Raw genomic sequence first — 15,415 nt, 5'->3', positions numbered from 1 at the left:
TCCTAAACCCATAACAGCAGGTTGGTTGGATTTTATGGGAAAGCCAGTATAGGGTGAAAGCTGGGATGTGTTTATGATCATTAAGAGTGCAATAATTTTAATTTTTGTCATCAAAATTCCTATCTTCCTCACTCATCTCACTCCAGCCAGCTGCTATTCCTCATCCACTCCAAGTAAGCACCCACTTCAGACCCTCTGCACTTGTTGTTTCCTCCAAGTGTAGCCCTCTGACCCTAGGAGGACTGTGTGGCTCGCTCCTTTACAGCTCTGCTCCAGCACCCTAATCAGAGAGGCCATCTCCAGCCACCTGTCCCAAGTACAACAAACCCCATCACTCCCTACCCCTCTACTGCACTTACCACCATATAACAGAATGCATTTCTTTGTTCACTGCCTAATAAATAAACTCCATGAAAGCAAGAGCTGTTGTGGTTCTGTTCCCTGTTGTTTGTACCCAGTGCCTAGAGTAGCAGGAATTCAATACATACTCCTTTTTGAAGTGAGAAAATGAGTCAGAGTGTTGATCCTTGGTTCAGGGAAAAAGTGGCATTATAACTTATTGCAAGCAAGATGAGAAGAAGCTCCTCCAGGCACAGTGAAATCCCACTGCATTTACCTGTATCGGTGAATAAGTGCATTGAACATCTTCCCATCACTCCAGCAGGAGGAAAAGTTGGTACATTTGATCCCTGTGTAACCAGCTGTCACCTTCTGGGTCCACAGGAGAAGCTTCTCCTTGGCTGACATGTCCCCTGATTCTCCACTAATGTAGATGTCAGAGATCTGCCAAAAGATATGGCACGGGTACTTTAGCATAAATAAGAAGAAGCCTTCTAGCCTTCTCTTCTTCATGCATATGGCTCTTAGAAGAAGAGGGAGATCGAAGGCTGGTACAACTTTGAATGACAACTCTAACAGATATTCACTCTGTTTGGTAGTCAGAGATACAAATTAAAACCACGAGAGGTCATTTTTCACCTATCAAATAGGGAAAGTTTTTTGTAATGATATTAGTTAGTACTGGAGAGAATACCTAACACTGGACATTCTCACATATTGTACCAGTGAGAATACACATGCCCTAACTCCTCCAGATGAAGTTTTGAATCAAAAGTCTTAAAATACACATATACTTGATAGGAAACCATCAGAGACACACACACCAAAAAAATTTATACAAGAATGCTTACCAACATATGATAAATGTTACAGCAAAAAGCTATAGAGCTTAAGCTCTAATAAGGGATTGATTGGTTACAAATTAATAGCACATACACAGGGTGGAATTGTTTGTAGCACTGTAAAAAGGTATGCTTTGGCAAATCTTAATGACAAAAGAAAATGATCACCGTATGTTATGAAAAGAAAAAGAACGCAAACAAAACAATTTAATAGCGGTTTTGTTAAAAGATATACAGAATACCTAAATATATAGTTATATGTACATACATATAAATACATACATATACATGCACACAAGGTATGTGATAAATGCATATATGTACATGAGGGTAAATAAGGGTAAATACAGGAGAGAAAGACACCAAACGAATCATCACAGGTATCTCGTAAGTGGTAGCATTATAGGTAATATTTCTCTTTCCCAAATTTTGTACATCATGTACATTTTTATAAGAAGAAAACATGTTAGTTTATAAAACCCCCAAAATCCAGCACAGGAACTACTTAGAGGACAGTTTGGGAGAGAAGAAAGTGCATGCCTTTGGTTCCATGCAGACCTGGGTTTGACTCTCAACTTCAAAAACTGTAAGCTGGACCTCAGTCATAACATCTGTAAAGTGGGAATAATACCTACTACCTTTTCTCAGGATTGCTATGATAACCGAGATTATATACTACAGCACCCAGCCCAGACATAGGGCTATGCTCAACAGAGTTCTGTTTGCTCTTCCTTGTATGGATGATGGTCTTCCTCCAATTCTTACTCCCACATAACACTAAATACTATCTTGAATTACTGGCTATTATTTCATACATTTGATCTTACCTCCCCAAGACTATATAGGTTTCCTGGGGAGCCAGTACCACAGCTAACAATCAGAACTATCTAAAATTCAAGAGCAGCCCCAAGAGAGAGAGAGCTCTTCGACCCAGGGCATGTTCAAGAAGAAGCGGGGATGTTGTGAAAGAAAAACTTCCAACTCTGAAACTCAGCGATCACGTTGCTTCCGTATATCACCCACTGCACCTAGTGTTGTGTTAGTTATATGCTGGACATTTAACACATTTAATTAATGATTATTTAGTTTAAAAATAAAACAATAAAAATAAACAAATGTATTTTAGGGTAAGGTCTACATAGAATCCCTAGACAGGCTACTTTTTAGACAGCAAACTTACTCATTAGCGAATTCAAAACAGTCTGTAGTATAACCAAACAAGTTTGAGCTCGTATCAACAATGGTTGTCTCTCCTGGAGTGAGACTATGGATAATTTTATTCTCTTTTTACTTTTCTTTTATTCAGGCTTTAAATACTGAACATACTTTACATTTATAATGAAAGCTACAAAACAATATTTATCAATAAGAAAAAGAAAAAGCCTTTGAGTCAGAGAGACAAGCACTGGAAAGGAGGTATTTACCAGGAACATGACTTCACATAAATAAATGACCAAAGCTTCTTGCACCCCATCTTCCCTATATTTAAGATGAAACAATAACTTTATCATACAGTCATTATAAGGATTAAATAAAGCGATGTAGGTAATATGCCTAGAGAATGTGCATTTCCTTTCCATCATAATAACACACCATGCCCAGAACAACTTGGGGGCCAGGTGCTTTGGGCAGGGAAGGCACAAGCATGTCAACAGAACACCTGTCTCTTAGCTGTCTCCATCAGGTGCAGTACTGTGAATGGCGTAGCCTCCCTGGTCGTCAGTACATGGGAACAATCAACAATAAGGCACTTTCAAGTCTCTGAATACTAAATTTACAAACTCAGCTCATAGCAGATAAGATTAAATCAGGTGAAGATACTCTAAAATTCAGGGGAAAAAAAAACAGGGCCAAGAACTTTCATACTTTATTGAGTATACAAGAAAGCTGAAGACTCCTAAATATTACTAAGATGCCTAAGAAAGGCTATGGGAACAAAAGAGCATGGGTGGCCTTCAAGGAGTTTGGAAAAGGCAAAGCCATAAGTGCTGCCTCCAAGACAGTGATGGTGAAATGGTGGCCTAACCAGCAGATCCAGGATTCCTGTCCCCTTGACAGGTGTATTTCTACAGAAGAAATCAGGCTGCCAAACTTTGATGATGCCAGCTAGTAAGATCAGCCTGCAAATCTGTCCTCTCTACCCACCGCCTCTTTGCTCTGACTCCATGTTCAGCTGACAACCTTCCATTATTATTTGCTCACGATACAGACATCCTAAAGCGACAAAATGCACAGAGTGGTCGATTCAAATACTGTACCACTTGGCAGTTATAATTCATACTGTAAATTAATTAATTTACATCAATTAATCTCTAGCCAGTATGATCACTGTGAATCAATCCCCTAGAACTCAGTCAACAACAAGTGTACCAAAAAAAAAAAAAAAAAAAAAAAAAAAGCAGAGTTGCAAAGCTGAAGGCCCAACAATGGATCATGGTACCCAAGCTATCATCCTGTGACTGCAGTGACAACAGCTCCTCCCTGATACCAATTCTATTCCAGTTCTCCTTGCCAACACTTGGATGTGCTGATTTCAGTGGCCAGATACCACTCACCACTGACAGATCCCAGCACTTCCACTGCAGCCGCTTCAGACACAGTAAGGTAAAACACTGCCGGGAACAGGACAGGTGGAAGTGAAAAGGGATACAATTTGAATACACAAGATGAAATCTGAGTATTTGGGCTATTTATTTTTTTAAAATCCCAGTTAGTTAATGGGTATTTTATGCCCAGTACAATCAGTCAATCTCTCTGGTGGCATCCTATCACAGTATTTTTGTATATTGCACTGAAAATAGTTCATTGAACAGCTTTACTTCAGATTTCCCACACAGCTATAATGAAACAGGGAAATGTCTGGATCCCTCAGGGAAAGGAAAAATACCCTGTTTGGACTAGGGCCCTTCCTAGACTGCGCTGGATGAGAAAAATAGGATTCTCATCACAACCATCTCAGTAATTACATTGGGCTTCTGTCCATCTCTTCATGTAACATTCACATGTGATGTACACAGTGCTGTCCTTGGGGCTATGCAGAAGCTTCTACCTTAATCTTCCAAATACAGAAACCTGGCTTCAATGTCAGAGAGCTCTCCCCCTCATCTGGGTTTTTAAAAATGAACCATGTAGAGAGAGGACAGTCTCAACACCATCCCAGAGACTATGCGTGTCTACCTGAAGTCTCTTTCAACCCATGCTTTCCGAGGCTCAATTAATTCCTTCTCTGAAGTGTATCTAGAAACTTAAGGTGTTCCTAATAATTCAGTAAGTATTTATTAAACAACATCTCATCTGTGTTTAACATTATTCCAGGCACCATGGAGAAGAACAAAAAAAGTCAAACACCATTTATTCATTCTGTTATTTCTTGACAACCACCATATAATAGGAGCTGCATTTAAGTTCTTTCATCTCAAGATAAAAAAGTCAAACACCGGGACACCTGGCTGGCTCAGTTGGTAAAACATGGGACTCTTGATCTAGGGGTTGTAAGTTTAAGCCTCACACTGGGGGGGGGGGGGGGGGGGGGGGGGGTAGAGATTACTTTAAAAAAAAAAAAAGAAAAAAGTCAAACATCAATTGTTTATTCTATTTTTCTTGACAACCACTATGTTCTAGGAGCTGTGTTGAAGTTCTTGGTATCTGAAGACAAAAACACAACCTTGGGCCTCAAGCCCAAGCAGTTTAGCAGGGGAGACAATATGCCACACAGATCAATGCTGTGACACAGATAAGCAACTAACCTGAAGGAGCATGCTGAAGAAGCTCTCTGAGATGGCATTTATGCTGAGTTTCAAGACAGAAGTAGAAGTTAGCCAGTTGAAAAGAGGGAGATAAAAAAACAGACATGCTTGCCTTGAAAGAATTTAGGTGGCAGACTCCCTATCTGGCTAAAATAAAGCTACCCCATATAAGGTACTCCCCAATTTTTCCAAATGACAACAGATGGATGGAAGAGAGGAAGGGAGAAAGGGAAGATTTGTGGTCCTCTTGCATATATAAACTTCTGGAAATTTTTTTAGATATATACACTTATTTATTTATTTATTTATTTATTTATTTATTTATTTATTTTAATTTTTAATGTTTATTTTTGAGAGAGAGACAGAGACAGAGTGTGAGTGAAGGAGGGGCAGAGAGAGAGGGAGACACAATCTGAAACAGGGTCCAGGCTCTGAGGTGTCAGCACCAAGCCCGAGGCAGGGCTCGAACTCACGAACCGCGAGATCATGACCTGAGCCAAAGTCAGACGCTTAACCAACTGAGCCACCCAGGTGCCCCTATACACATATTTAAAATTAAGTAATATATCTAATGCATTAATTTAGAACTAATGCCACTTGCTGTGATGAACACCGGGAAGTTGTATGGAAGTGTTGAATCACTATTGTCCACGTGAAATATTACAATGTATGTTGACTAACTGGAATTTAAAGAAAAACTTTTTAAAAATTAGAATGCTTTTTCTACTTTTCCATTTCATAAAACCATGTTATCAAACCTTTTCACATGCATCTTTAACATCAATGTCTTTTTCATCAATAAAGCTACTTTAATTAAAAAAAACAACTAAAGCTATTTTTTGAGTGAATATTCTAGAAAACTTCACCTACATTTCTTATTAAAATTTCTGAGACACAACAGCACTTTTTTGAATCCATGTTGTCACTGGAAATTCTATCCCCAGCCACAAGAATCCAGTTGCATAACATTGGATTAGGTTTTTTTTTTCATTTATTTATTCTATTGGTATTTATTTATGGTTTCCATAATGTGAACACTTGCTGTGTTTTTTATAAGTGATGTGAGTGATTTTTTAAAAGTTTTTAATGTGATTAAGACTTATACACAATTACATCCAACACTTCAAATTAGGAGGTTTATAGTCTGTAAAACAATAGTCTGTAATGAAAGCCTTCTTAAGTTTTTGGTCTTTTTTGGTTAACCAATTATTTCAGTTGATCCCTATAAAAGTTGATTATCGACTAAACTAGCAGATGGTGACACAAATTCATTCATCCTATTTCATGAGCTGTATTTTCAGTGGGGGCCCAATAACAAGAAAAACTTGACAAAGAGAATCCCTCTTTTCTGAAGGCTAATTTCTGGAGGGAAACAAAAATCTTACCATCTATGTAGCCATATGTGGGGGACGGGAGGGTCACATGAAAAAGTTATGCTGAAGGCCCCAAAGAAGCAACTGTAACATAGTAAATAGTAATATCCAATACAGGGGCTTAGCAGAATGAAAATTCATCTGGGTTAGAGGGATTAAAAATCATACTTAAAGAAGTGTGATTTAAACTCATCCTTGAAGGATGTTATCGAAGGGACAGGGAGAAGAAAAGAATTCTAGGTAGAAGGTAGATGCCAACAAAGACTGGAAGCTGAAATAAGCTGAAACTGGAAAAGATGGGTTAAGGAGTTGACCTGGTAAGATAGGTAGATTTGGGGGACCTAGGTGGTTCAGTTGATTAAGCATCTGACTCTTGGTTTTAGCTCAGATCATGATCTCACGGTTCGTGGGTTCAAGCCCCACATCTGGCTCTGTGCTGACAGTGTGGAGCCTGCTTGGGATTCTCTCTCTTCCTCTCTCTCGATGGCCCTACCCTACTCATATGCTCTCACGTGTGTGCTCTCTCTCTCAAACTAAATAAATAAACTTAAAAAAAAAAAAGTACGTTCAAATGGAAAATTGACACGAGAGAAAGTCAGATAGATTATGGAGGGTTAGAATATCAGACTGAGGAGTTTGGACTTTGTAAGTCTATATAAGTCTCAGAGAACAGGACTGGATGTAGGGAGCAAACAGATACTTGATTCTCATGTCCTGAAGTTCCTAGCAGACCTCATTCCACTACAGAGACAGCATCGGACTGAAAACTTCCATCCAAGAAGCAGGTGAGGGCATAGTGTGGTTGTTCACTACAGATGCCTGGCTGGTTACAGGGATCTAATTGCAGCTGTGTTTATTACCAGCACCTGAGTTAGGCAACAGTCATGGGGTGCACCTTTCAGCATTCAAATTCAGGGTCTAAACCCTAGGTCATAAAATATGCGCATCCTTCAATTCTACTAAATGCTGGTAAACTGCTCTCCAAACAGTAGTTCCACTTTATACTTTCATGCACGAAGAGATTTTTTTCCATCACTCTACATCTTCATCTATACTTGGTATTTTCAGACTTTTTATTTTCTGATGGGTATAAAATACTATCTTGTTTTGATATGTATATCGTTGGTTACTACTAGTGACAGAGACGTGTATGAGGCATCTGGGTTCCCTTTTTAGTGAATTGTTTATTCCTGGGTTTTCCCCTATTTTTCTACTAGGGTGTTTACCTTTTTGTTTATTTGTAGGAATTCTTTAAATACTACTACTAATAACTAGCATTTATTGTGCTTCACTGTATTAATTCATAAAATTCTCACAACGACACTACAAGGTATATACTACTGTTATCCTCAACTTACAAATAAGGAAATTATATCGCAGAGAAGTTAAGTAACTTGCCCCAAGGTTCACTGCTAGTAGGTAGTAGAGCTGGAATTCAAATTCAGACGATCTGGCTCCACACTCCTAACCACCTTACTTATACTACATTTCATAGATTCTGAATATTAATCCTTTTTCAGAATATGCATTATGCAACCATTACCATTATTTTTCTTAACTTACCATTTGAAATGGAAAGTTTCAAATACATGCGCAAAGAAACTGAACAGTCTAGTGAACTCCTATGTACCCATCACCCACTTTCCACCATTTCAACTCACAGCTAATCTTATTTCATCTACACTCAATCCACTTCATGCTCCCCTGATATTATGAAGCAAACCCACACACATGGCATTTCTTCCATAAATACTTCAGTGAGTAGCTCTAAAACATGAGGACTCTTTTTTTATTATTATCATTTTTAAGTAATCTCTACACCCAACGTGGGGCTTGAACTTACAACCCTGAGATCAGAAGTCACATGCTCTAATGACTGAGGCAGCCAGATGTCCCTAAATCATAAGGACTCTTTTTAACATAACCATACCACCACTGTTACACCTAAAAATTCATGATTCTTTTTTTTTTTAATTTTTTTTAAATGTGTATTTATTTTTGAGAGAGAGGGAGAAAGAGCATGAGCAGGGGAGGGGTAGAGAGAGGGAGACACAGAACCTAAAGCAGGTACCAGGCTCTCAGTTGTCAGCACAGAGCCAGATGTGGGGCTTGAACTCATGAACCATGAGTTCATGACCTGAGCTGAAGTCGATGCTTAACCGACTGAGCCACCCAGGCGCCCCTCATGATGATTCTTTGTAACAATTATTTGGGGAGGGGGTAGAGAAAGAGAGACAAAGGGAGAATCCCAAGCAGGCTCCACGCCCAGCACAGAACCCAACTCAGGGCTCCATCTCACCACCATGAGGTCATGACCTGAGGCAAAATCAAGAGTCAGATGCTCAACCGACTGAGTCACCTGGGTGCCCGTAGTAATAAATTTTTGAAAAAGAAAAAAGTCCTTTCTTAACCAAAGCTCCTTTCTTAAAAAGAAAAAAAAAATTTTTTTTTTTAGTGTTTTGTTTATTTTTGAGACAGAGAGAGACAGAGCGTGAGCAGGGGAGGGGCAGAGAGAGAGAGAGACACACAGAATCCGAAGCAGGCTCCAGGCTCTGAGCTGTCAGCACAGAGCCCGACAGGGGGCTCAAACTCACAAACCGTGAGATCATGACCTGAGCCAAAGTCAGAGGCTTAACCAACTGAGCCCCCCAGGCGCCCCAACCAAAGCTCCTTTCTTAACTGTGATTTTAACTGCTACATTCGTCTAATAGGATCATCTGGTTAATTTTGCTTTCTCCTCGCCAATATTAGTAAAACAATTCCCTATAATTAAAGAGGAGACATGGGAAAGGGATACTTGTAAACTGAAAAGGCTGAGCCCAGAAAATAATATACCAACCAATTTCCTCATCATTTCTAGCCCACAGTGTTACCTTACTATCACTCAAAATTGTATGGACTCTAAGGGTTCATGGCAAGGACACTGGTATACAGCCATGTTCTTCATTCAACAGAACCCACTAGCAGTGTGGATAGGAGACTGGCATGGGAGCCAAGACAGGGAGGAGGAAGGGATTGTCAGTAATTTTCCTTGTTCCAGTAAGCCAGGTATTCTGGATACTGATGGCAGCTGGCAGTAGGGATTCCTCCTGAGAGAAGGCTTGTGCCTGACACTGCGACCCAGCTCCAAATCCCAGTCCACTTATCATTCTGAAAACTGAAAACCATTTTTGTTAGCTGGTCCCTATCATCCCATTTCTGTGTTAACTATTTCCTGACAAGGGAAGTATCAACTATAACAGGTGAACAGTAAAGCAGACCATTTGTCTTCTATTATCTAAACCCCACACTCGGGGCACCTGAGTGGCTCAGTCGGTTAAGCATCTGACTTCAGTTCAGGTCACAATCTCATGGTTCGTGAGCTCAAGCTCCACATTCTCTCTCCCTTCCTCTCTCACTCTCTCTGTATCTCATGGGATTCTCTCTCTCCCTCTCTCTCATAAATAAATAAAATTTCAAAAAACAACAAAATAAACCCCACACTCGGCAAGAATCAGAGTCAGTTCCCATTTCTCTCTATCCCTAAAAGAAATAAAACCCACTGCGAAGTTTGTGTCCAGCCACAGCAAACCCAACCCTGGCCCCATGTCCGTCAATACACCTTGGGCAATCAACAGGAGAGACGATAAAGCCTAAGTTATGCTCAGGACAGGCAGCACTCCAGAACTTGAACTGTTTCCTGAGAAGGGTTACTACTCTAACATATTAGAAACAAAAGAAGCACCAAAAAGCAAACAAAAAAATCAAGTCTGTGGAACTGCCAGCTGTCTCCTCTTTAGGAAGGAGCTGGAGTGTGACCAGCAGCAGCTGCTCCTCTGACCCCTGTGTCCTCCCAGGGCAATCACCCTCAGCAGAGGGAATGCACATTCCTGTTAGATGCTCCCACTTGGGGTCTCAACCCACAGTTTACAGGAAGCCTGCAGTGTCAGAACACGCTGCTTCTGTCTCCCTGGCAGCTGCTGTCCTCGAGGCCTGTGAACAGCACGCTGATAAGGGAGCAGCTCCCTGAAGAAGTTCCTGTAGAGATCAGTGAGAGATTCAGGCCTCCTGGCCTACAGGACTTTCATTCTGAAGGGATTTCACACTTATCTTGAGAAGGTACTTCTTATCTGTGATATGGGATGGTCAGTCTGTGGTCCCTGCTTCACACGATGGGCAAGGAGCCTCAGAAATGTGTCAGCCATCTGAGCTGATGCTCAGTCACTGAACTTTTCAGCCTGGGCTATAACTCAGTGGTCTGGCTGTGCCTGCTCTGGAAGGGTCGAAGGGATGGGATGCCCAGAAAATATGACATACCAATTTGATTCACATATTGAAAACAGCAAAAGAATCACACTGCTGTCAATACTGTCAAACTACAGAAAAGGTTTCTCCCACCAATCTTTTCTTTAAGACTCTGCACAGAGCTGTTCTGTGGAGATCCCATAATAGAAGTGCCTTGATCGCCTATGGACCATCATCAAGAATAGATTTTCATTAGGAGTTCTTTAAAATTTTACACTCGAAACTTTCTGAAAATCTCACAATTACAAGCATGTTTCCTAAAACATTATGATGCCTCCAAACCTCAGCTTTAATACTACTGGTATAAAAAGAGCAGTTTATAGCAAAACTGCTCTATATCCACTCCATACAAAGAGCTCAAATACTCATACACTCCACCTCAGCAGCCTCCGCTGCTTTCCTTCCCACCTTCTCTGTCTCTTTCTCTCTTTCTCATTCTCTCCCTCATTCTCTCTCTCTCTCTCTCTCTCACACACACCCACACACACACACACCCACACCCACACACACTTTTATACGGAAAAGCCTAAGGTCTCCTTAGACTCTTGCCCAACCATATAATAAGCATCTTTTTTTTTTAATGTTTTATTTATTTTTGAGAGAGACAGACAGAGAGACAGAGCACAAGTGGGGGAGGGGCAGAGAGAGAGAGGGAGATATAGAACCCGAGCTGTCAGCAGAGCCTGAAGCAGGGCTCAAACTCACGGACCACAAGATCATGACCTGAGCCAAAGTCGGAGATTTAATCGACTGAACCACCCAGGTACCCCATAAAAAATATTTTCAATGGCCACATTTCCTTCCAGCTGTTGGGAGTCCTCAAACTCCATAATAACAAAGGGGACTGACATGAGCCTATCGATGGAGGAAATTCATCCCCAAAGAGGACATTTTAAGCACAGATCAAGCACAAGACATTGTGTCTCTATTCAGCCTCATGCTGTTGGGTTTGATATGCAGGGCACCAGTATGGAACGGAGGCCACATCCCTGGGCAAGGAAAATGCCCTATTTCTTCTTCCACCTTTTGCTGCACTGGGATCCTAAAGTTTTTATTTCTTCTACCACAGGAAGCTGATATGCCAACAAAAGTTCTTTAGTCATTGGTGAATTAATAACTTCAGTCACCTACACAATCACAGACTTACATACAAGATCCTGTGCCGCCCACTGTCTTGCTAGTCCCCTTCCCCTCACTGTGTCCAAATCTCTTGAATTCCTACTTACTCCTTGACCCTAGAAGCATTCACAGTGCCCACCACCATCACCACGGACACCTATGCCTTCAATATAACAACAAAAACTTGTTCAAGCCATAAACAAGTCCACCCAGAACACAAACTTTTTCTAGCCTTGAACCTTCAAACTATTCTAACCCCTCCTCTCTGAGTTAAGCTCTGGATAATTCTGTGCCCCTTTCCTCTAATGCTGCAATTAGGAACCCATGGAGGACCAGCCCTCTCCACCTATACAAATACCGAATGGGTGTTGTCATTAGCAGTGTCCCCATAGGAGTGGGATTACATCAGCCCTCGTAAGAACATCACTCTCCAGGGAAGAGCAATCACACTGGGGTCAGCTGCCTTGGCCCAAACCCCTGCCACATTCCCTATGCCTTCTGCACTCATTTAGGAGATTCAGCTAGGCCTCCCTTCAGCCACCACACTACAACATCCTGTAGCAGAGATGCTTATAAACAGACCTGCCTGAGAAAGTTAAGTACTACCTAGCACTGCACTTTGAAAGATAACCCCGCCAGATAGCTCGAGCAATTATGCTGTGTGGTTACCCGGAATCAGGGATTCCCCAGAGACAACGAGACTTGGTTTCAAGCATCGAGGGGCAGATCTGAAATAGACTCCACTTGCCAAACCCAGTCACTAACTCTTGGTACGTGACATGGGGGTAAGTCCGCGAAGAAGCACCAGGATCCTCACTTCTTAGCACACTCCACTTTGATAAGTTTGAGGGCCAGGAATCCAAATGTGAACGTAGCCCACCTACCTCCTCCAGACCCCATGGTGGGGTGTGACTTGCCTCCAAGGAAAGGGTGCCATCCTCTTCAGAGAAGGATGTGGAGCTCTTTTCAGGCTCTGTGTCTCTAGGTTGGATCCCGCGTAAGTGTGGCCCGTCACTGCCGTAGCCAGAGGAGGAGGGCAAAACGCTCACAGTCCTGCCGCTGATGGATAAATCACTCTGAGAAGTAGGCAGTCTGGGACCCTGGGGGGGCACTCGACCCACATGGGCAGGTTCTGTGCATCTGTGACCTCTCGACTGGTCCGGCAGTGATGAAGGGACAGAAGGCTCTGCAATCCAGGCACCTGTCTGAGGGCCACTGCAAATACCCGAGGTTCCTGCCCCCACACCCTGGACCCCTGAAAGTTGGTCTGGAGACCCTGCATCAGTGGGGTGGTCTGGCGGGGGGAGGGTGCCGCTCCGAAGTCCAAGCTGAGCACCTCCTTTCCCCACTGCAGTCTCCCCTTGCAAAGGCAGCAGCACAGCCCTGCTGTTGCAGGACGCCGTCCTCGGAAATTCCACCAGTTGGCTCACTGACTTCTCACAGTTCCTTTCCGCCGGGTTATCAAGCAGGTGAGCGATGACAGTCCTCCCCTCTTGCAGGGAATCCCAGACCCCTCCGGCAACTGATGACTCATTCTCCAACAAAAGGTGAGCAGTCTGGATCTCCCCTTGGAATCTCTCCTTCACCTGCACGATCATCCCCTGAGCACCCATCCCTGGGCTGGGGGCTGAGTCCCGAGGCAGTAAAATGTCCGAGGGGGGGTGCTCTGTCCCTCCTGCTCCTTCCTCCTTTTGGAGACTCACTGTTAACTTCGGTAGGGTTTCTGTCTCTTCAATTACTGTGGTTCCTTCCAAGGGTTCCTCCTCATGAGATACCTCTGGAGTAGGGGTTTTCTTCCCCCTCCACTTCCTTTTGAACCGAACCCTTTTCTTAGGAGATATGGGAGCCTTCTCCGGAATAGCTCTTGAATCTTTCGGCTCCTTAACACAGCCCAGTGAATTTCCCATCGCCTTCCTCTCCTAATCTCATCAAAAACGCAGCTAAGCCGGTCCTGGGATCCCAGAGAAATCCCAACCTTGGCTTCATCGGATTAGATGCACATTTAAAAACATGCACTATGCCGGCAATCCCTCCAATTCTTTCTCCCTCCCTCCCCGCCTCTCTGTCTCTCCCAGCCGCTGCCGATTCAGACAGCCATCTTACAGGCTCAGAGCTGCAACAAGACAAATTCAAAGCATCTCACTGCAGTTCAGAAATCACTTGACCTAAAAGCAGACAGAAACCGGATTGGCTGCAGCTTCCTCTCTCCAAATATGAGGTAATTGGAGCACTGCCCTCAGAAACACAAACAGAAAGCAAAAAGGAGCTAGAAACCAGGGGAGGGGGGGGGGAAACTAGGGAGGGTGAGGAGGAGGGGGTGGGATGTAAGAGTAAAGGGAAAAGGGAGGGGAAAGAAGGGAGGCCATGGAAGAAGGTAACGTGAAGGGAGGAGGAGGAGGAAGAGGGGAAAGCAAACCAGCGTGCCGCTACCTTGGCAGGGAAGGGCCAAGAAGAACCAGGGCTGGGGACGCTGCCATTATCACTGCCCCCCAGACTCTGAAAGGAAAGAGATTTCAATTGTTCTGCCAGATACCCAGAAGAAAATATCAAGCAATGAAGACAGATGCTCAAATTTTTCAGGTCAGAAATAATAAAATTATCTTAAACAAATTATAACCTGAAGAGAGACCCGAACCTACTCCTCACAGTTAAGAAACACAGGCTTTAAAGATCTAGCCTCCTACAGCATTTATTTCTCTCCTCGCCTTCCCAAAAAGAGAGACAGGAGAGAGAGAGAGAGAGAGAGAGAGAGAGAGAGAGAGAGAGAGAGAGAGATCTGTTAATTCTGTTAGCCAATGACACAGAGGAGACACTGGGAAATCGTTTTTGAGTATTGTGTAAGGAGGCTCTGTAAAAAGGATACGGCTTCCAAATACAAGAGAGAAGCTCCACCTCTGCTGAACAATAGTTACACAAATGTTCACCAGTAATCACTGATGCCGCCAGCTAACATTTTTTTCAGCATTTGCTACGTGCCAAGCACTGTGCTAAACTATGGATTACCTCATTTAATTCTGACAGTAACCATATGGAGTCAAAACTACAATTTTACAGGTAAAGAAACGGAGGTTTAAGAAAGTTGATTAATTTGCTCCAGGCTACACAGCTAATAAGTGGCAAAGCCAGTCCGTGAACTCCTATTTAAGATTGTTAATTTCAACTCCATGTTATGCTATGTTCTAACTGTGGCAGGGATGGGTCTGTCCTCAATTAAATAAAACAGGAAGATACCCACTGTTCTGAATTGTCCACTAGACTCACATGGGCCAAGGACCCAAACAGATAACACTGGGAGTAAGAGAGGAAGTTGCTAAAATGAGTCCCAGATGGTTTTTACTCAAGTTGCAGCAGAGCAGGAAGTCTGAATTAAAGGTCTAAAAAGTTGGACTAAAAAAATCACCCTGTTATGTCAATGGGATTCGCCCACCCCAATTTTTAGTATAGTGTTTCACAGATGAGATAACACCACAGCCTAAGGGGCTCTGGATGGAGTGGAAAGAGGTTGTACTTCCCTGCTGCAGCTGTTTATTCTATACCGAAAGGATCCAGACCACACAGCAGAGGAAAATAGCCTGCCTGGTTCTATGTAAATGCTACCCACCTCTCCTGAAAAATGCCCTGCACGGAAGGAAAGCAGTAAGAAACCCGAAGGCAGCAGCCCCTACATAACTGCTTACTGAGACCCATCTGCCTCCACTGCAATAGGTGTTTC

General features: G+C 42.7%; 1 protein-coding gene across 28 annotated transcripts in view; it reads right to left on the bottom strand.

The window, feature by feature from the left end:
* Positions 1-15,415, bottom strand: part of MACF1 (microtubule actin crosslinking factor 1) — a 331,616-nt gene that overhangs the window by 159,405 nt on the left and 156,796 nt on the right. For 15 of the 28 annotated variants that reach the window (XM_045035584.1, XM_045035590.1, XM_045035587.1 and 12 more), the window contains one exon: positions 617-783. In XM_045035584.1, the coding sequence (XP_044891519.1) occupies positions 617-783 (167 nt within the window). Of the gene's footprint in view, positions 1-616; positions 784-12,587; positions 13,726-15,415 lie in introns of those variants that run through there. The other 13 variants (XM_045035570.1, XM_045035573.1, XM_045035574.1 and 10 more) reach the window with 3 other exon arrangements.

This window comes from Felis catus, chromosome C1 (assembly GCF_018350175.1).
Source record: "Felis catus isolate Fca126 chromosome C1, F.catus_Fca126_mat1.0, whole genome shotgun sequence".
In the NCBI taxonomy this organism is placed as follows: Eukaryota; Metazoa; Chordata; class Mammalia; order Carnivora; family Felidae; genus Felis; species Felis catus.
This window is presented reverse-complemented; position numbering and strand designations above follow the sequence as displayed.